General features: G+C 43.5%; 1 protein-coding gene across 3 annotated transcripts in view; it reads right to left on the bottom strand.

Annotated features, from left to right (window-relative positions):
- Window positions 1-6912: 6912 nt before the first annotated feature.
- Window positions 6913-22147, bottom strand: part of LOC115109514 (tripartite motif-containing protein 44-like) — an 82935-nt gene continuing 67700 nt past the window's right edge. For 2 of the 3 annotated variants that reach the window (XM_065009795.1, XM_065009794.1), the window contains exon 6: window positions 6913-7648. In XM_065009795.1, coding sequence (XP_064865867.1) covers window positions 7642-7648 — 7 coding nt within the window. In that variant the 3' untranslated portion in view covers window positions 6913-7641. The remainder of the gene's footprint in view (window positions 7649-22147) is intronic. The other variant, XR_010461124.1, reaches the window with a different exon arrangement.

Genomic DNA, 22147 nt, shown 5'->3' on the forward strand with positions numbered 1-22147 from the left:
GGTATAACAGTTAAATTAGCTATATCAGTAGTTATCATTAAGTGTTTCTCTGTATCAAACTCTTAATGGTGCCCTCTTAGATCCATTTGGATAGGATAGCCAACTAAATCATTCAATTAATTATTACAGTAATTAAATCAGTAAATGATCTTGAATAGTAATTAGCCAAAAGCCATAACAAACCAGTATGTCAATAACAGGATACCCTCAACACGATCGGCTCTATATTACACCTATACATAGCAGTGGTAGGAATCTTGCTTGTCACGTCAGTGGGCTACAGTAGCCTAAGCTTCAGAGGGGGACGGGCATGTTGCCTAACACTGGCAAAGATTTTCAGCTGCCAGGCAGACACTGGACTACATTTCTGAGTGACAGAGTGAGGGTTTTGGCATAGGCGAGTTGTTGCATTCTTGTGGGACTGATTTTTTTTTTCCGGAATGTAAAATAACGTTATTAATCGGTTCCTATGCTTTAAAATGATGGTTTAGTTCCAGAATAGTATAGACCACTTTCGTTCCAGTTTCTGTTCCTCAAAAAATTCAGTTATTTTCCAGTTTTCTGTTCTGTTCCCTGAACCGGTTCCAACCCCTGATGCGTTCTTTACATTGTTTGCGAGATCAGACATAATATCACTATAATCCAAGTGTTCATTTTCGGAAGTTGCTTTCATTTCACGCATCTAATTTGTAAACATTTCAACTGTATTAAATTATAACTTGTTTTAATTCCACGAAAAATGTCCACCCAGTTAAATAAAATTATCTTTCTTCTCTTTCTTGTGATGTAATTGTTGAGACGCGTTAAATCCCAGACGAAGCATTAGCGTTCTTATAGATGCAATCGAAAGACAATGGTCATGTCCGAATACCCATACTAGCATACTGCATACTTACACTGCATACTATTTACTTATTGTTGCATACTATTTAGCACGTACTGTTTAGTCAAAGGTATGCCACGACTGCAACACAGTAGCGGCTCCTGATTGGCTTGGGCATCTTCCCAATTAAGTAGCCTAATTTTGTTTTTGGTTATTTGGAGAGAACTAGGGACAATCACTCCCAGCCAACCTCTTCCAATGCATTGTGATAAAGTGTGCATTGAATTCTACTACATGAAATACCACAATTTGTATAACATCCTGGCATTTAAACCATAGTCGATTTTGAACATGTTGCATACTATTAAACATTCTATTTTCACATACTGAGAATGCAACATGCGTGATTGTGTTGTTTCCCACTAATCATTGATTCCGGTAGCACATCCCCATACCTAATTGATCAGCTGTTTTCAAAGCCAAAATGAGTATGACATTCGGGCATCGATATTCGGACACGTCCACCTATTCCATTTCAGCCATTCAGTCCATGTCAGCCATTACTGGGGTGTGTTTGACAGGTCATTACAAACATTCTGTGGTTGTAACGTTACCGGGAAGAAACGACAGGCACAAGCAAGAGTATGAAAGAGTCTTAGGAATCAAATGAAAGCAATCAATCCAGCGAGATTTAAGTGACAAGTGGATATTGTAAACCTCAAACACAGGAAATAGATGACTGAAAAGACAGATACTCAGGTGGGCGGGGCCCGCGTGTTACTACTCCCTTCATTCCTTTCCGCCCTCCCGGCCGCCTGTTGCAGGAGAAGTGTGCATTGAATGTGCATTGTACAGTAAATGTGAGCATAAAATGAGCTGGTCTCTGAGCGGAGAGAGTTGTGCGTGTCCGTGGAGGCTGCTGAGGTGAGGACGGCTCATAAAAATGACTGGAATGGAGTCAATGGAATGTTACATTTACATTTACATTTAAGTCATTTAGCAGACGCTCTTATCCAGAGCGACTTACAAATTGGTGCGTTCACCTTAAGACATCCAGTGGAACAGCCACTTTACAATAGTGCATCTAAATCTTTTAAGGGGGGTGAGAAGGATTACTTTATCCTATCCTAGGTATTCCTGAAAGAGGTGGGGTTTCAAGTGTCTCCGGAAGGTGGTGATTGACTCCGCTGTCCTGGCGTCGTGAGGGAGTTTGTTCCACCATTGGGGGGCCAGAGCAGCGAACAGTTTTGACTGGGCTGCGCGGGAACTGTACTTCCTCAGTGGTAGGGAGGCGAGCAGGCCAGAGGTGGATGAACGCAGTGCCCTTGTTTGGGTGTAGGGCCTGATCAGAGCCTGGAGGTACTGAGGTGCCGTTCCCCTCACAGCTCCGTAGGCAAGCACCATGGTCTTGTAGCGGATGCGAGCTTCAACTGGAAGCCAGTGGAGAGAGCGGAGGAGCGGGAATGTTATCAAACATGTGGTTTCCATGTGGTTGAGACCATTCCATTGACTCCATTGAAGCCATTATTATGAGCCAGGAATCTGCTCCAACATTTAATGCGCCTAAAAACTAATCAGGCTGTATTTAGGATTCTGGAGGGGATGAGAGGAACTCCTCCACCAGAACCTTTCATTGGGACACAAACTGCAAGCCACAACATCTTAAAGAACACCACTCAGTATATCTCATAAATGTCAGCTGATGGCAGAGGCCTCCCCTGGCCCTATTCATGGGTTGCACGTTTTGTCGCAGTTTTAGGACTGACGCCTGATTGAGTGTTCTACTCAATGCATTGTCATTGGCGCTGATGAAGATTTCCTCAAAAGTTTATTACAGTAGCTTGGAATTACAATAACAATTCTAAAAGGAGGTAAATAATTAGTAGGACAACTTTTTGTCATCATTGTAGCCAGATTGACTTTAGATGCAGCCAACTAAGATTCTGGGGACAGGACTGGATTTTGCTAGCTCACTTTAGCATTGCTAGCTATTTTTGACCAACTTTGCCTGAACATCGCTAAAACCTTGCCTACATTAGCAATGTCAATGTATTTCCAGGACACTAGAGTGTAATTTATACAAAACAGTCATTAGCCCTCTTCAGAATGACTTGGCATCGCTCGACTTTCAGGCACAACTACGGCAGAGGGTGGCTAAAGAACGTTAATAACAATGGCATGGCGCAATAGAATGACGGTGCAACACGTGAATACAGAGCACCATTGAAATGACAGACAGAAAACACAGGAAGAAGAAGAGAATGGTTTGTTCCACTCAGAGGTGCACTCCCTTATTGATGCTCTTAACTTCCCAGAAGTACTTCTTTGCAACAGTGCTCTGAATACAATGAGGCCTCAATTGAAGAGTAATGTGAATAAATAGTCTCTCTGCAGTATTTCTCAGGGCCGAGCTGTTCTTTCTCTCCTCAGTGGGCCAGCTGAGATGAGTGTGTCTGCATTCATTTCTCCACCATCTGTTATCCTGCTACGCTATCAGCCACCCAGGACTCTGTACAGGCAAAGTAGTCCAGCACCAGGCTCATTAGATACATTGTTAGAGAGTGGCCTTCGCAAAAGAGGTGCTTGCTGTTGGAAGAGTGTATGTGTTTTTAAGAATGTGTGCGTGTGTTTTCAGTGTGTGTCTATGCCACCCACAGGGAGAGCCTGAAAGTTGACTAAATAAGTTGCAGAGCCCTGGGATACACATTACATTCACACACTCCCTCAGTCAAACTCTCAATTCAGGCCTCCAGCACTCTCAGAGGGCTGTTACAAAATGGAAATAGATTAATTCCATTCCCCATAGCAACCCTCACGGGCCTCTATTTCACTAGCAGAGACATATTGGAAAGAAAGCAGAGACGATTCGGTGGTATGTCAACTAATACTAAAGAGTGGAAACACATGGCCCATCTGACATTGCATGTATGATCTATATGTTTGTATTGAGGATACAGCCTTGATGAGCAAAACATGGCCTCAATTTCCAGACTGACCGTGTCCATATCATCCAGCACCGGTGTCACATATACAGGTACCTGACAATTTTTTTATTTTACCTTTATTTAACCAGGTAGGCTAGTTGAGAACAAGTTCTCATTTGCAACTGCGACCTGGCCAAGATAAAGCAAAGTAGTTATACACATACAACAACACAGAGTTACACATGGAATAAACAAACATACAATCAATAATACAGTAGGAAAATCTATATACAGCATGTGCAAATGATGTAGGATAAGAGAGGTAAGGCAATAAATAGGCCGTGGTGGCGAAGTAATTACAATATACCAATTAAACACTGGAATGGTAGATGTGCAGAGGATGAATGTGCAAGTTGAGATACTGGGTTGCAAAGGAGCAAGATAAATACAGTATGGGGATGAGGGAGATAAAGTAAACACTTGATTAAATGAGGCATACAAAGTATATTGAAAGCAGGCGCCTCCTCACAGGTGTTGTTCCTGAGTTAATTAAGTAATTAACATCCCATTATGCTTAGGTTCATATTTAAAAATACCCAGTTGCCCATTATGTTGGTTACCATGGCTAGAAGAAGAGATCTCAGTGACTTTTAAAGAGGGGTCTCAAAGGAGCATATGGTTTGTGTGTGCTTGTGTGTGTGTCTCAGTCACCAGATCTCAACCCAATTAAAAACACTTATTGGAGATTCTGGAGTGGCGCCTGCGACAGCCTTTTTCCGCCCCCAACAAAACACCAAATGATGGAATTTCTCATGGAAGAATGCTGTCGCATCTGTCCAATAGAGCTCCAGACACCTGTAGAATCTATGTCAAGGTGTATTGAAGCTGTTCTGGCGGCTCGTGGTGGCCCAACTCCCTCTTAAGACACTTTATGTTGGTTTCCTTTATTTTGGCAGTTACCTGTAGCTTCCCCCTGATGGTGCCCCCTCATTCTATCTTTTCACTCCCCACACTGGCAAACCTTTTCAGTTTATTTTCCTCTCATCTGCCTGTCTCTTCCTCCCTGTCCCCCTCCTCTCTCTCTCTCACTCCTCCTTGAATGACTCATCCCGTCTCCAGACTGTTTGTTTACCTCTGTCCTCACACCCTGCATGCCCCTCTCTCACATCACTCACATCACACTTTCTCCCTTTCCTTGCAAAAATAAAGTCTCCCATACAGGCCTGAACATGTACAGTGTCTCCATGTAGTAGAGTAGACTATTGAGTCACTTTTTCAGAGTAATAAGTGCAATTATTTAGGGTATTTTTCACAAAGATAAGGTGAAGCCTGACAATATGTCTAATACAGGTGCCACGATAAAGAGTCCGAGGGCTGGACACTCCATAAGATGTAAGAACTAGACCAGATAACTAGACCGTTCTTCTGCACTATGTGAGGCTCTGGTCAAAAGTAGTGCACTATATAAGGAATAATTTGTGAGGAACACACACAACCAAAACCAGACTCCGTATACAGAATACAGTATTTCCTGCCTGCATGCAGCTGTGTTTAGTAGAGGGGATGGATTCATCAAGCCAGATGCACATTGCTCGGCTCAGTGAGTGAATGCTTACCCATCAGTGGTTTGTTTACCAGAGTCTCTTCCTCAGTCATCAGGACATCACTGCTGCTGCTCTAGCTTTTATAAAATTCAGCAGAGAATCAGCAGCGATTATCATAAGGACATCTACAGACATCTACATGTAAACTGTTCAACCCTATTCTTAACTGATGTGGTGACGTCATATCAGTACACAACATACAGTAAATGTCTTATCATCATCACCCAAATCCAATTAGTATCCGCTTTTTAATCTGTGTGTCATCTTGATTAACTGATTGCCATGGGGAGAGTCAGAGAGAGAGAGAGAGAGAGAGAGAGCAGAGTACCAGGAAGACGCAGGAGTGAGTGGGTGGAGAGACTTAAAGCCAATTGGAGTCACTGGAATGGAACAGAAATGACTGCATAATTCCAACTCTGTGAGACAGCTTCAGTCTTTAAAGGGTCATTATGGCTTTGAAGTCATCTTAAAACCGCAAAATGTTTGCCCATTTAGCAGATGCTCTTTACCAGAGTGACTAAGTATCACTCTTTCCCTCTCATCCTGAATCTCAAGTCAGAGCAGAATTGATAATAATAAGATAATAATAATAAGCAGAGGTAATGTGACCTACGCAAACATTTACAGTGGCTTGTGAAAGTATTCACCCCCTTGGCATTTTTCCTATTTTGTTGCCTTACAACCTGGAACTAAAATGTATTTTGGGGGGGTTTGATCATTTGATTTACACAACATGCCTACCACTTTGAAGATGAAAAATATTTTTTCTTGTGAAAAAACTTGAGCGTGATTAACTATTCACCTCCCCCAAGTCAATACTTTGTAGAGCCACCTTTTGCAGCAATTACAGCTGCAAGTCTCTTGGGGTGTGTCTCTATAAGCTTGGCACATCCAGCCACTGGTATTTCTGCCCATTCTTCAAGGCAAAACTGCTTCAGCAGTTGGATGGGTTCCGCTGGTGTACAGCAATCTTTCTGGCATACCACAGATTCTCAGTTGGATTGAGGTCTGGGCTTTGACTAGGCCATTCCAAGACATTTAAATGTTAAACCTCCCTTAAACCACTCAAGTGTTGCTTTAGCAGTATGCTTAGGGTCTTTGTCCTGCTGGAAGGTAAACCTCCGGCCCAGTCTCAAATCTCTGGAAGACTGAAACAGGTTTCCCTCAAGACTTTCCCTGTATTTAGCACCATCCATCATTCCTTCAATTCTGACCAGTTTCCTAGTCCCTGCCAATGAAAAACATTCACACAGCATGATGCTGCCACCACCATGCTTCACTGTGTGGATGGTGCTCTCGGGTGATGGGAGATGTTGGGTTTGCGCCAGACATAGCATTTTCCTTGATGGCCAAAAAGCTCAATTTCAGTCTCATCTGACCAGTGTACCTTTTTCCATATGTTTGGGGAGTCTCCCACATGCTTTTTGGCAAACATCATACGTGTATGCTTATTTTTTTCTTTAAGCAATGGCTTTTTTCTGGCCACTCTTCCGTAAAGCCCAGCTCTGTGGAGTGTACGGCTTAAAGTGGTCCTATGGACAGATACTCCAATCAAATCAAATCAAATCAAATGTATTTATATAGCCCTTCGTACATCAGCTGATATCTCAAAGTGCTGTACAGAAACCCAGACTAAAAACCCAAACAGCAAGCAATGCAGGTGTAGAAGCACGGTGGCTAGGAAAAACTCCCTAGAAAGGACAAAACCTAGGAAGAAACCTAGAGAGGAACCAGGCTATGTGGGGTGGCCAGTCCTCTTCTGGCTGTGCCGGGTGGAGATTATAACAGAACATGGCCAAGATGTTCAAATGTTCATAAATGACCAGCATGGTCGAATAATAATAAGGCAGAACAGTTGAAACTGGAGCAGTAGCACAGTCAGGTGGACTGGGGACAGCAAGGAGTCATCATGTCAGGTAGTCCTGGGGCACGGTCCTAGGGCTCAGGTCCTCCGAGAGAGAGAAAGAAAAAGAGAATTAGAGAGAGCATATGTGGGGTGGCCAGTCCTCTTCTGGCTGTGCCGGGTGGAGATTATAACAGAACATGGCCAAGATGTTCAAATGTTCATAAATGACCAGCATGGTCGAATAATAGTAAGGCAGAACAGTTGAAACTGGAGCAGCAGCATGGCCAGGTGGACTGGGGACAGCAAGGAGTCATCATGTCAGGTAGTCCTGGGACATGGTCCTAGGGCTCAGGTCAGTTGAAACTGGAGCAGCAGCATGGCCAGGTGTACTGGGGACAGCAAGGAGTCATCATGTCAGGTAGTCCTGGGGCATGGTCCTAGGGCTCAGGTCCTCCGAGAGAGAGAAAGAAAGAGAGAAGGAGAGAATTAGAGAACGCACACTTAGATTCACACAGGACACCGAATAGGACAGGAGAAGTACTCCAGATATAACAAACTGACCCTAGCCCCCCGACACATAAACTACTGCAGCATAAATAATGGAGGCTGAGACAGGAGGGGTCAGGAGACACTGTGGCCCCATCCGAGGACACCCCCGGACAGGGCCAAACAGGAAGGATATAACCCCACCCACTTTGCCAAAGCACAGCCCCCACACCAGTAGAGGGATATCTTCAACCACCAACTTACCATCCTGAGACAAGGCTGAGTATAGCCCACAAAGATCTCCGCCACGGCACAACCCAAGGGGGGAGGGGCGCCAACCCAGACAGGATGACCACAACAGTGAATCAACCCACTCAGGTGATGCACCCCCTCCAGGGACGGCATGAGAGAGCCCCAGTAAGCCAGTGACTCAGCCCCAATCTCCGCTGTGGAGCTTTGCAGCTCCTTCGTGGTCATCTTTGCTGCCTCTCTGATTAATGCCCTACTTGCCTGGTCCGTGAGTTTGTGGGCGGCCCTCTCTTGGCAGGTTTGTTGTGGTGCCATATTCTTTCAATTTTCTTTATAATGGATTTAATGATGTTCAAAGTTTCTGATATTTTTGTATAATCCAACCCTGATATTTACTTCTCCACAACTCTGTCCCTGACCTGTTTGGAGAGCTCCTTGGTCTTCATGGTGCCACATGCTTAGTGGTGTTGCAGACTCTGGGGCCTTTCAGAACATGTGTATATATACACTGAGATCATGTGACAGATCACATCACACCGAGTTAAATAAAATCCATCTGTGTGCAATCTAACTAATGCGACTTCTGAAGGTAATTGGTTGCAACAGCTCTTATTTAGGAGCTTCATAGCAAAGGGGGTGAATACATATGCACTCACCACTTTTCCATTTTATTACTTTTTTTAAAACAAGTTTTTTTTTTCATTTCACTTCACCAATTTGGACTATTTTGTGTATGTCGATTACATGAAATCCAAATAAAAATCAGGTTTTTGACAGGTTGTAATGCAACAAAATAGGAAAAGGGCCAAGGGGGATGAATACTTTTGCAAGGCACTGTATGTCATATTTTAAATGTTGTATTTATATACACCGAACAAAAATATAAACCCAACATGTTGGTCACATGGTTGATGAGCTGCAACGGAGACACAGGTGCAGTCCGTGAGTTTAATAATAGCGAACAGATACAAACCAAGAGAAGCGTCTAGACAAGAAAACAGAACCAGTACTGCCTGATGAGTGAGGCTACAAAGTGCTAGATAAGGGGGAAGTAATCAAGGTAGTGATGAAGTCCAGATTTGCATAATGATGGGCACAGGTGTGCGTAATGATGGTTGCAAAGTGTGGACAATGATGGGTTGCCAGGACTGGTGGTAAGTAAACCAGCGATGTCAAGCACCTAAGCGGGAGAGCGGGAGTAGGCGTGACATGAGCTGAAATAAAAGATCCCAGAAATATTGCATACGCACAGTAATCTTATTTCTCTAAAATGTTGTGCACAAATGTGTTGACATCCTTGTTAGTGAGCATTTCTCCTTTGCCAAGATAATAAATCCACAACAGGTGTTTTATATCAAGAAGCTGATTAAACAGCATGATCACAGGTGCACCTTGTGCTTGGGACAATAAAAGGCCACTCTAAAATGGGCAGTTTTGTCACACAACATAATGCCACAGATGTCTCAAGTTGAGGGACTGTGTAATTCGCACGCTGACTGCAGGAATGTCCACCAGAGCTGTTGCCAGATATTTGAATGTTAGTTTCTCTACCATAAGCCACCTCCAACGTCATTTTAGAGAATTTGGCAGAACATCCATCCGGCCTCACGACCGTAGACAATGTGTAACCACACCAGCCCAGGAACTCCAGATCCAGCTTCTTCACCTGCAGGATGGTCTGGTACGAGCCATCCGGACAGCTGATGAAACTGTGAGTTTGCACAACCAAAGAACTTCTGCAAAACTGTCAAAAACCACCTTGGGGAAGCTCATCAATGTGCCTGTCGTCCTTGACCTGACTCCAGTTCTGCGTCGCAACAGACTTCAGTGGACAAATGCTCACCTTCGATGGTCACTGCTATGCTGGAGAAGTGTGCTCTTGATGGATGAATCCCGGTTTTAACTGTACAGGGCAGATGGCAGACAGCAGCGTTGTGTGGGCGAGCAGTTAGCTGATGTCAATGTTGTGAACAGAATGGGGTTATGGAATGGGCAGACATAAGCTACGGACAACGAACACAATTGCATTTTATCAATGGAAATTTGAATGCACAGAGATACCGTGAGGAGATTGAGACCCATTGTCATGCCATTCAACCTCTGCCATCATCCCATGTCTCAGCATGATAATGCACTTCCCCATGTTGGAAGAATCTGTACACAATTCCTGGAAACAAAATGTCCCAGTTATTTCACCCAGGTATTTGCAATGAAAGTAATGTATATGATTATTGCCGCTAGGGGGAGCTGTGACGTCAATGGGGAGCGTAGTGGGATCGCGAGGTCTTGGATGTCTTTTCTTCAATCTTGGAGAATGCTAACTTTTCTCAGTTTCATCATTCCACCCTGTTAATTTGGGTATATTATCTGCTGACCACATCTCAGTCCGATGCGTTCAACAGTAACAAATTGGTGTACCTTGAGCTGACACTCCTAACAAGGTGTCGGTGTCCTTTAACCGTCTCTGAAAAGTAATAAAGAATGACCTGACCATGTCATCAAACAGAAAGCAGCTGTGTGATGTGCCAGCAGAGGGCAGGTTCTGGGGGCAGGACATAGGCCATATGGCATCACCCTGCACGGCCACGTTGCCCGCCACACTCCTGGACAGAGCTATTAGACCTGCTGCCTCACACACTGTACTGTCGCCACCGCAATTACCAAGTTCCGGAGGAGCCTGAACAACGACAGAGTGAAAGACTGCACACACAGCGTGAGGGATGAGAGGAAGGTGGGTGAAAGAGGGAGGTGAGAGGTAGGGTGAAGGGAGAACGGAGAGAAAACCCATGCAAGAGGGTGGACAGGCCCGGTTGCCGAGTTGTAGTGAACAGCCGGTGTAGGCGGGTGGCAGAATCATCGCAACAATCAATGCTGTCCATTTACTGAGAAAATAACGCTTCAAATTCTGAGAGTTGGATGCACACCTTTCTTCCTTGACACAAACATGATTAAACTGTTTTGGGTTGAGTCTTTTCATGCTCCGTTTTGATGATGCAATCCAGGGTTCCATTGTTTTGTTGTTACCTGTACCTGTGGGAGAACAGAGAGTTTGGATTATAAACTCCTGGAAACTGTTGAGCTTTTTCTCTCACACCCAGAGTCGTGAATATGATTCATCATCTGTGTTGATGAAATTCTGCACCTGGGAGAGGGGGAGATGGGGGGAGAGAGATGGTGGGGGTGGAGACAGAGAGAGCGCAAGTTAGAGATTTGCTACGGCTCCCAGATGGAACACCAAGAGGATGGGTATCTGCCGCAGCCTTACATTTTATTCAAGCACATGTTCAGTATTCACCAACTGAGAAGGAAACAAACCATCTCTACACACACACACCCAGAGACAGACAGATTCAATGGGCTAACAGACCTAGAGCAGGCAGAGAACGCAAACAAGGACAGACAGACAATTCCAGACACACAAACTGATCTAGAGCCAGTGAGAACCAGAAAGACCTACAAACAGATTGATGGACAGGAGGTCATGTTGTAGGCCGAGTGACAGAGAAGAGCGATGCAGACTGTCAGTGAGAGATGGATCTCTGGACCCTCTCATTTCCACACAGTCATCGCTCATCAGTGTGTGTTGCCAGACACCGGTCTTTCCTTGTCACACCTTACAGATGCCTCCTGTCACTCAGTCTGGGATTGGCCAAAGCCTCAGACAACGTTATCTGTCTCACTCACGCACACACAGACAAACTTAAAGATGGAATCCGCATTAGGGGAAACAGTGCCACTGTCCACCACATGGTCATTGCTTCTGCTCTATCGTGCGTGCAGTGAATTCCAAGGGAAAGAAATACAGTGTTTGTTGTTTGCAGTAATTTCTTTGTTGTTATAATATCAGAAACAGAAGTGACAGTTTAAGGATTTCAGCTTTAAGGACACGAACACACACACAAACACAGGACAGAGCTTTGGTCCCTGCAGTTTCTGATTCAGGTATGAGCCTCCATCTGCAATGGAGGACAGGCAGTTGTGGAAGTCCCACTTTTCATCCCGTCGGCTCCAGAAGACCAGATGATGACGACGATGAGCCAAACCCCAGACCAAACAGTCACTCTCTGATTCAGAGCTCCAGGAATAGGCATTTTAGTCTGCTGTGTTTTCAACTAGCCCAGACAGACACATAACTAATCAATCAATAAGCAGTCCTCTTTCAGGTTAAAACATCTTCGGGCTAGGCCCCCTTTTTTTCCCAATATCCGCCTGAATGAGGTGCCCAAAGTAAACTGCCTATAGCTCAGGCCCTGAAGCCAGGATATGCATATAATTGGTATCATTGGAAAGAAAACACTTTGCAGCATCTGATAAAATTGGTTTCCCATTGAACATACTTCTTTCTGTAAGAAATATTATAGTTTGATTACATTTTAGGGTATCTGCGGAGTAAATATAAATGTTTTTTGACTTGTTGAAACAAAGTTTAGGGGTAGATTTTTGGGTTCCTTTCTCTGCACGTTGAACGAGATGATTACTCAAATCGATGGGGCCAACTAAACTGACTTTTTGGGACCTCTATGGAAAGGTGAGTCTCATGTCCGTTTTGCTCTAGGACGCCACAAGCCTCACAACACTCGTCTGAAGGTAGCCCGGTACCAATTAAAAACATTATTGGAAGTATTAACACTCCTTGACTTTCAGGAAACTAGGCGTATGTCTCACATCACTGCTTCACAGGAGAGGCATTTAACAAAATGCATTTGTTGGAAGAAATGCCTTCTGGAACACGTGAATTTTATGTGCCTTAATTCCAAACTTGTATATCATCCATAAATACAAATAAAATTGGTAAATTACGAGTTGCCGGGAGATGAGCTTGGATTGGTCTGCCATGTAGCGTGCTTCTGTCTATAACGTGAGATGCTCAGTATACGTTGATAGTCCTTCCTACCATGCCATTTTTGAAAGATATAATGCCAGCCATCAAGAACTACTAAAGTTTGGCTACTTTTCTCAACAACATTGATGTCCTGAATTTACCAGGCGCTATTGACAGATCAGGTGGAAAAAGTGATGGGCTACTTTCTGCACAAGCCACGGTCAGTGTTAACCAGAGTGACTTGACACAACAGCTGCCAATCAAGATAAAGCTACAAACAAAACAGAGTTAAATGGTTCCAGTCTGCCGTGAAGCACTCATCCATGTTTACAAGTAGGAGTCGAGCATTTTTTTTAATTTTTATTTTATTTCACCTTTATTTAACCAGGTAAGCAAGTTGAGAACAAGTTCTCATTTACAATTGCGACCTGGCCAAGATAAAGCAAAGCAGTTCGACACATACAACGACACAGAGTTACACATGGAGTAAAACAAACATACAGTCAATAATACAGTAAAAAAAAACAAGTCTATATACAATGTGAGTAAATTAGGTGAGAAGGGAGGTAAAGGCAAAAAAGGCCATGGTGGCAAAGTAAATACAATATAGTAAGTAAAACACTGGAATGGTAGTTTTGCAATGGAAGAATGTGCAAAGTAGAAATAAAAATAATGGGGTGCAAAGGAGCAAAATAAATAAATAAATTAAATACAGTTGGGAAAGAGGTAGTTGTTTGGGCTAAATTATAGGTGGGCTATGTACAGGTGCAGTAATCTGTAAGATGCTCTGACAGTTGGTGCTTAAAGCTAGTGAGGGAGATAAGTGTTTCCAATTTAAGAGATTTTTGTAGTTCGTTCCAGTCATTGGCAGCAGAGAACTGGAAGGAGAGGCGGCCAAAGAAAGAATTGGTTTTGGGGGTGACTAGAGAGATATACCTGCTGGAGCGTGTGCTACAGGTGGGAGATGCTATGGTGACCAGCGAGCTGAGATAAGGGGGACTTTACCTAGCAGGGTCTTGTAGATGACATGGAGCCAGTGGGTTTGGCGACGAGTATGAAGCGAGGGCCAGCCAACGAGAGCGTACAGGTCGCAATGGTGGGTAGTATATGGGGATTTGGTGACAAAACGGATTGCACTGTGATAGACTGCATCCAATTTGTTGAGTAGGGTATTGGAGGCTATTTTGTAAATGACATCGCCAAAGTCGAGGATTGGTAGGATGGTCAATTTTACAAGGGTATGTTTGGCAGCATGAGTGAAGGATGCTTTGTTGCGAAATAGGAAGCCAATTCTAGATTTAACTTTGGATTGGAGATGTTTGATATGGGTCTGGAAGGAGAGTTTACAGTCTAACCAGACACCTAAGTATTTGTAGTTGTCCACGTATTCTAAGTCAGAGCCGTCCAGAGTAGTGATGTTGGACAGGCGGGTAGGTGCAGGTAGCGATCGGTTGAAGAGCATGCATTTAGTTTTACTTGTATTTAAGAGCAATTGGAGGCCACGGAAGGAGAGTTGTATGGCATTGAAGCTTGCCTGGAGGGTTGTTAACACAGTGTCCAAAGAAGGGCCGGAAGTATACAGAATGGTGTCGTCTGCGTAGAGGTGGATCAGAGACTCACCAGCAGCAAGAGCGACCTCATTGATGTATACAGAGAAGAGAGTCGGTCCAAGAATTGAACCCTGTGGCACCCCCATAGAGACTGCCAGAGGTCCGGACAGCAGACCCTCCGATTTGACACACTGAACTCTATCAGAGAAGTAGTTGGTGAACCAGGCGAGGCAATCATTTGAGAAACCAAGGCTGTCGAGTCTGCCGATGAGGATGCGGTGGTTGACAGAGTCGAAAGCCTTGGCCAGATCAATGAATACGGCTGCACAGTAATGTTTCTTATCGATGGCGGTTAAGATATCGTTTAGGACCTTGAGCGTGGCTGAGGTGCACCCATGACCAGCTCTGAAACCAGATTGCATAGCAGAGCATAATGTTCAGATATTATACATTTGAATTTTCATTGCAAGTTAAAGTGTACTGTTAGCCAGATAGAAACATTAGCTAAAGTTACGTGTATGATCTGTGTAGTAATATTATTTGAATCAGAAAATTATTTGCATGACTGGTTATAGCCTAATGTTAGCTAGCTAACATTGAACCTAGTTGTTAGCTTTAGCTACCTGCAGATTCATACTACAGCTATGACAATGTTTGTATTGGTAGTAGTACGAGTCGGGATTATGCCCGTTCATTGTTTAGCTAGCTAGCTAGTAGCTTCATGTTAAGATGGCACCAGAGAAGAAGGTTGATGCTTTATGTGTTCATGTCCAATTGTGTTTTTTTGTTTAACTTATTTTAAAAACCTATTTTGTACATAATGTTGCTTCTACCATCTGTTATGACCGAAAATAACTTCAGGACATCAGAACTGCTATTACTCACCACGAACTGGCAGAATCCTTTTTCCCCCGTTAACTTCTTATGGCTGCAGGGGCAGTATTGAGTAGCTTGGATGAAAAGGTGCCCATTATAAACGGCCAGCTAATCAGTCTCAGTTGCTAATATATGCATATTATTATTAGTATTGGATAGAAAACACTCAAGTTTCCAAAACTGTCAAAATGTTGTCTGTGAGTATAACAGAACTGATATTGCAGGAGAAACCCTGAGGAATATCAAACCAGGAAGTGGCTTCTATTTTGAAAACTCCATGTTCCATAGCCTCCCTTTGCTCCATTTAAAGGGATATCAACCAGATTCCCTTTCCTATCGCTTCCTCAAGGTGTCAACAGTCTTCAGACATAGTTTCAGGCTTTTATTTAGAAAAATGAGCCAGAACGATAACATCGCGTCAAGTGTTCGCATGAGTTTTGCTCGTGCAACAGAGTTTGGGCAGACATTGCCGTTCCCTCTCCTACTGAACAAGACCGTTGTGGTTGATATATTATCGATTATATATTTTAAAAACAACCTGAGAATTGATTACAAAAAACTTTTGACATATTTCTGTGGACATTACGGAAACTATTTGGAATTTGTCTGCGTTGTCGTGACCGCTCTTTCCTGTGGTTTTCTGAACATAACGCGCCAAACAAATGGAGGTATTTTGGATATAAAAATAATCTTTATGGAACAAAAGGAACATTTATTGTGTAACTGGGAGTCTCGTGACTGAAAACATCTGAAGATCATCAAAGGTAAACAATTAATTTGATTGCTTTTCTGATTTTCGTGACAGAGCTACTTGATGCTAAGTGTACTTAATGTTTTGTTGAGCGATCGATAAACTTACACAAACGCTTGGATTGCTTTCGCTGTAAAGCATAATTTCTAAATCTGACACGACAGGTGGATTAACAAAAGGCTAAGCTGTGTTTTCCTATATTGCACTTGTGATTTCATGAATATAAATATTTTTAGTAATATAAATTGAATGTAGCGCTATGCTATTCAGCGGTTGTTGATGACAATTATCCCGTTAACAGGATTGCAGCCATAACAAGTTAACGTGTCTGACGAGCCAGAGGTGAATATACAGTTAACCATACTGTTTTCCTGGGAACAGGCCCAGGCCCAGATCCCCGTCATTTGCGTGAAGAGAAGGAAAAGGGGCCGGAGGGCGGGCGGGCTTCTGAGAATTCGTAGGTGATCATATAAACCCCCACTTCCTTCCATTCTGCTAGCAAATGTGCAATCTTTGGAAAATAAAATCAATGACCTATGTGGAAGATTAAACTACCAACGGGACATTCAAAATCGTAAAATCTTGTGCTTCACAGAGTCATGGCTGAACGATGACACTATCAACATACAGCTGGCTGGTTATACGCTGTATCGGCAGAATAGAACAGCGGCGTGTTGTAAGAAGAGGGGAGGCGGACTACTTATTTTGTAATAAGAGCTGGTGCACGATATCTAAGAAAGTCTCAAGGTTTTGCTCACCTGAGTTAGAGTATGATAAGCTGTAGACCACACTACCTACCCACCTCTATTGCACTCCACACTTCCCTTTCCGATCTGGACAAAAGGAACCCTCAACGTGATCAAGACAAAGGAGATGATTTTGGACTACAGGTAAAAGAGGACCGAGCATGACCCCATTCTCATCGACGGGACTGTAGTGGAACAGGTTGAGAGCTTCAAGTTCCTTGGTGTCCAACAAACTAACATGGTCCAAGCACACCAAGACCGTAGTGAAGAGGGCAAGACAAAACCTTTTCCCCTCAGGAGACTGAAAAGATTTGGCATGGGTCCCTCAGATCCTCAAAAGGTTCTACAGCTGCACCATCGAGAGCATCCTGACAGGTTGCATCCTGGCAGGTCACAGTACAGCACAGGGGTAAAGCTTCCTGCCATCCAGGACATCTATACCAGGCGGTAGCAGGGGAAGGCCCAAAAAATTGTCAAAGACTCCAGCCACCCTAGTCATAGACTGTTCTCTCTGCAACCGCATGGCAAGCAGTACCGGAGCGCCAAGTCTAGGTCCAAGAGGCTTCTAAACAGCTTCTATCCCCAGGCCATAAGACTCCTGAACATCTAATCAATTGGCTACCTAGACTATTTGCATTGTCCCCCTCCTTGTACACTGCTGTTACTCTCTGTTGTTATCATCTATGCATCGTCACTTTAATAACTCTACCTACATGTACATATTACCTGAATTAGCCCGACTAACCGGTGCCTCCGCACATTGACTCTGTACCGGTACCCCCCTGTATATAGTCTGGCTATTGTTATTTTACTGCTGCTCTTTAATTACTTGTTACTTTTATTTCTTATTCTTATTTCTATTTTTTATTTTTTAAACTGCATTGTTGGTTAGGGGCTCGTAAGTAAACATTTCACTGTAAGGTCTACTACACCTGTTGTATTAAGCGCATGTCACTTAGAAAGTTTGATTTGATGTCAAAACAAAAGACTCCACTTCGAAGGATGATTGCATGAGCCATCTAGTTAACCAGGTGTGTCTGGGGGTGATTACGCCATATATTTTATTTCATGAATGTGTAGATGTCTAGACAATAGTGACCCATCCACTTAGTTAGATGTGGCTGGGGGTTGGTTATAGTATTTCCTTCACATGCCCATCAATTTAGACAAGTGTGTTGGGTAAGCATCATCTAATTATAAACTATTTATATCCATACACTTTCTGTTTTTAATATTGCTACTATACATGAAACCATTTCAATGTACCGTTTACACCTTGTGAATCATGTGCATGTGACAAATAAACGTACATTTTATTTGATAAAGAGTGTGTTTACCAGAGATGTTAATGTAAAGGACAACATGACCTGCACCAAATTCAGATTAAGGACTAGATAAAGTGTATATTTACCTGCAGTTGTTCCTTATTGTAGGTTACTACTTTTACCACTTTTAGTCTTGAAATCTTTGGTTGTTTAATAAACGATTCACTCTGTTTAGCACATGGCCTCACATGTGAATCCTTAAAGAGATGTGTGGGGCTAAGGCTTAAGAGGGTGTGAATGATTCTGAATGGGTGGTGATAAAGAAGAGCTCTCCAGTAGTAAATTATTTATCCTGAAAATCTTGTTTTACTCAGTACTTTATTGAAGCACCTTTGGAATCGATCAAAGCCTTTATTCTTCTTGGGTATGATGCTACAAGCTTGGCACACCTTTATTTGGGGAGTGTCTCCCATTCTTCTGTGCAGATCCTATCAAGGTCTGTCAGGTTGGATGGGGAGCGTCACTTCCCAGCTATTTTCAGGTCTCTCCAGAGATGTTCAATCGGGATCAAGTCAGAAACTTATCCCGAAGCCACTCCTGCATGGTCTTGGCTGTGTGCTTAGAATCGTTGTCCTGTTGGAAGGTTAACCTTAGCACCAGTCTGAGGTCATGATCACGCAGGAGCAGGTTTTCATCTGTACTTTGCTCTGTTAATCTTTCCCTCGATCCTGACAAGTCTCCCTGTCCCTGCTGCTGAAAAACATCCCCACAGCATGATGCTACCACCACCATCCTTCCCCGTAGAGACTTTTACAATACATTATTTTGTTGTTTTATGGGACTTCAATCACGGCCGGTTGTGATTCAGCCTGGATTTCAACCAGGGCGTCTCCACTGAGATGCAGTGCCTTAGACCGCTGCACCATTCGAGAACTCCAACCCCAGGTTTCCTCCAGACTCTTGTTACTCTTGGCATTTTTTGTTGTTGTAAATGTAACCTTTATTTATTTAACTATTTAAAGAGTTCAATCTTGGTTTCATCAGATCAGAGAATCTTGTTTTCATGGTCAGAGTCCTTTAGGCGCCTTTTGGCAAACTCCAAGCAGGCTGTCACAAGCCTTTTACTGAAGAGTGGCTGCCTTCTGGCCACTCTACCATAACGGCCTGATTGGTGGAGTGTTGCAGAGATGGTTGTCCTTTTGGAAGGTTCTCCCATCTCCACAGAGGAACTCTGGAGCTCTGTCAGTGACCATCGGGTTCTTGGTTACCTCCCTGACCAAGGCCCTTCACCCCCAACTGCTCAGTTTGGACGGTCAGTCAGCTCGAGGAAGAGTCTTGTTGGTTTCAAACTTCTTCCATTTAAGAATGATGGAGGCCACTGTGTTCTTGGGGACCTTAAAAGCTGCAGAAATGTTTTTGTACCCTTCCCTAGATCTGTGCCTCGACACAATCCTGTCTCAGAGCTCTACGGACAATTCCTTTGACCTCATGGCTTGGTTTTTGTTCTGACATGCACTGTCAACTGTGGGACCTTATATAGACAGGTGTGTGACCTTCCAAATCATGTCCAATCAATTGAATTTACAACAGATGGACTCCAATGAAGATGTAGAAACATCTCAAGGATGATCAATGGAAACAGGATGTACCTGAGCTCAATTTCGAGTGTCATAGCAAAGGATTTGAATACTTACGTAATTAAGGTATCTGTTTTTTTAGTTTTTTTATACATTTGCAAAAATGTCTAAAAACCTGTTTTCACTTGAGATATTCTGTTTAGATTGATGAGGAAAATGTTTAATTTAATCCATTTTATAATAAGGCTGTAACGTAACAAAATGTGGGAAAAGGGAAGGTATCTGAATACTTTCCAAATGCACTGTATGTGTGAAATTAGTTTTGATTTAGAATGGACAAGTATAATGCACCTGTCTCAAAACGGGCAGGGAACCGAAATAAACTCAGCAAAAAAAGAAACATCCTCTCACTGTTAACCGTGTTAATTTTCAGCACACTTAATATGTATAAATATTTGTATGAATATACCAAGATTCAGTTTACAACAGAGGTAAACTGAACAAGTTCCACAGACATGTGACGAACAGAAATTTAATAATATGTCCCTTTAACAAAGGGGGGGGGCAAAATGGCCCTGGCCCTCACCCTCCAATCCAACAGGTTCCAGACGTGCTCAAAGGGATTGAGATCTGGGCTCTTCGCTGGCCATGGCAGAACACGGACATTCCTGTCTTGCGGAAAATCAGACACAGAATGAGCAGTATGGCTGGTGGCATTGTCATGCTGGAGGGCCATGTCAGGATGAGCCTGCAGGAAGGGTACCACATGAGGGAGGAGGATGTCTTCCCTGTAAAGCACAGCGTTGAGATTGCCTGCAATGACAACAAGCTCAGTCCGATGATGCTGTGACGCACTGGTCCAGCGACGGTGGGTATGTGCCCGTAGGCGACGTTGTTGCCGGTTATGTCTGGTGAGGACGGCCTTAAAACAGGCCTACAAGCCCTCAGTCCAGCCTCTATCAGCCTATTGCGGATAGTCTGAGCACTGATGGAGGGATTGTGCGTTCCTGCTGTAACTCGGGCAGTTGTTGCTGCCATCCTTTACCTGTCCCGCAGGTGTGATGTTCGGATGTACCGATCCTGTGCAGGTGTTGTTACACGTGGTCTGCCACTGCGAGGACGATCAGCTGTCCGTCCTGTCTCCCGTAGTGCTGTCTTATACGTCTGACAGTACGGACATTGCAATTTATTGCCCTGGCCACATCTGCAGTCCTCATGCCTCCTTGCAGCATGCCTAAGGCACATTCACGCAGATGAGCAGGGACCCTGGGCATCTTTCTTTTGGTGTTTTACAGAGTCAGTAGAAAGGCCTCTTCAGTGTCCTAACTTTTCAGAACTGTGACCTTAATTGCCTAACATCTGTAAGCTTTTAGTGTCTTAACGGCCGTTTCACAGGTGCATGTTCATAAATGTTTATGGTCCATTGAAAAAAGCATGGGAAACAGTGTTTAAACCCTGTACAATGAAGTTATTTGGATTTTTACATAATATTTTTGGAAGACAGGGTCCTAAAAAAGGGACGTTTATTTTTTTGCTGGGTTTACATGTTATCTATGCACTTAAATAGCGAATGGAGGATGCTTTTACAGTGCCAGCCAGGTAGGCTATACATCTGTTGTAAAGAGAAGCAATGTGCTTAAAATTATGAAATAAATAAAGCTGATTGGATCCTCCTCTTTCTAAGAGGCCATCCCTCTGTTTTCTCATGCAACTGCATTGTCTATAGAAATGTTGCACAACATGAACTCATGGGCTCTCATGAAGTGTTTGATTAGATTTTCTATTACATTTGCATTGATGTCAGAATTATTAGAGGGACAATCGAGTGCTGAGTACCAGGCAGTTAGCAAGTTTGGCAGGCTAGGAATGACCATCAGCAGCATAAGAGCTTTGAGCAGGCTAATTACCATGACTAAACAGTCACGTGAAATTTGATTGCAGTCATGAATCGTGACAGTCAGTGTGGCGTTAATACGGTTACCATAACAGCCCTAGGCAGGGGTGGGTCTCGTCAAATAAAATGGATGCCATCTTAGACAGGCACTTCACACACACACACCCACGCAAACACAACCACAGGCCGACTTGTAAAGCTAACCTTGTGGGACACACAATTCAGTCCCATGCAGAATTATATTTTCCCTGAGCCCTAACCCGTACTCTTACTCTAACCTTAAGCCAAAAACCTAACCTTAACCAAATGTCCCCAGTTAGTCACATTTTTGTTTGTTTACTATTCTTGTGGGGACTTCTGGTCCCCACAAGAATAGTTAAACACACCCACACAAGTACAGCCACATATTGAAAAGGGCAACCGTACAACCAGGTTTGAGCCTCTTGCAGTGTGTGGTACAATTTCTCCCTGCTACTCTAGGCTTGCATGCCAATAAGCAGAATCATTAAAGCATGTCATAGTGGGAAGGTGGGCGTCTGAGCTGCTCTGTTACTCTGAAACCACAGCCTACAGACGTGTTTTAAAATTATTAAACACACTAATTAAAGCCACCCGCCACTAGCATCCCTATCACGTAACTAATTTCATCTCACAACCCACAAAGCAATTAATTCCTGTCAATACAAACAAACATATTGTCTCTTTTGCCCATCGGGAAAATGGAGGTCTAACAG

Source organism: Oncorhynchus nerka, linkage group LG25 (genome assembly GCF_034236695.1).
Source record: "Oncorhynchus nerka isolate Pitt River linkage group LG25, Oner_Uvic_2.0, whole genome shotgun sequence".
NCBI classification, from domain to species: domain Eukaryota; kingdom Metazoa; phylum Chordata; class Actinopteri; order Salmoniformes; family Salmonidae; genus Oncorhynchus; species Oncorhynchus nerka.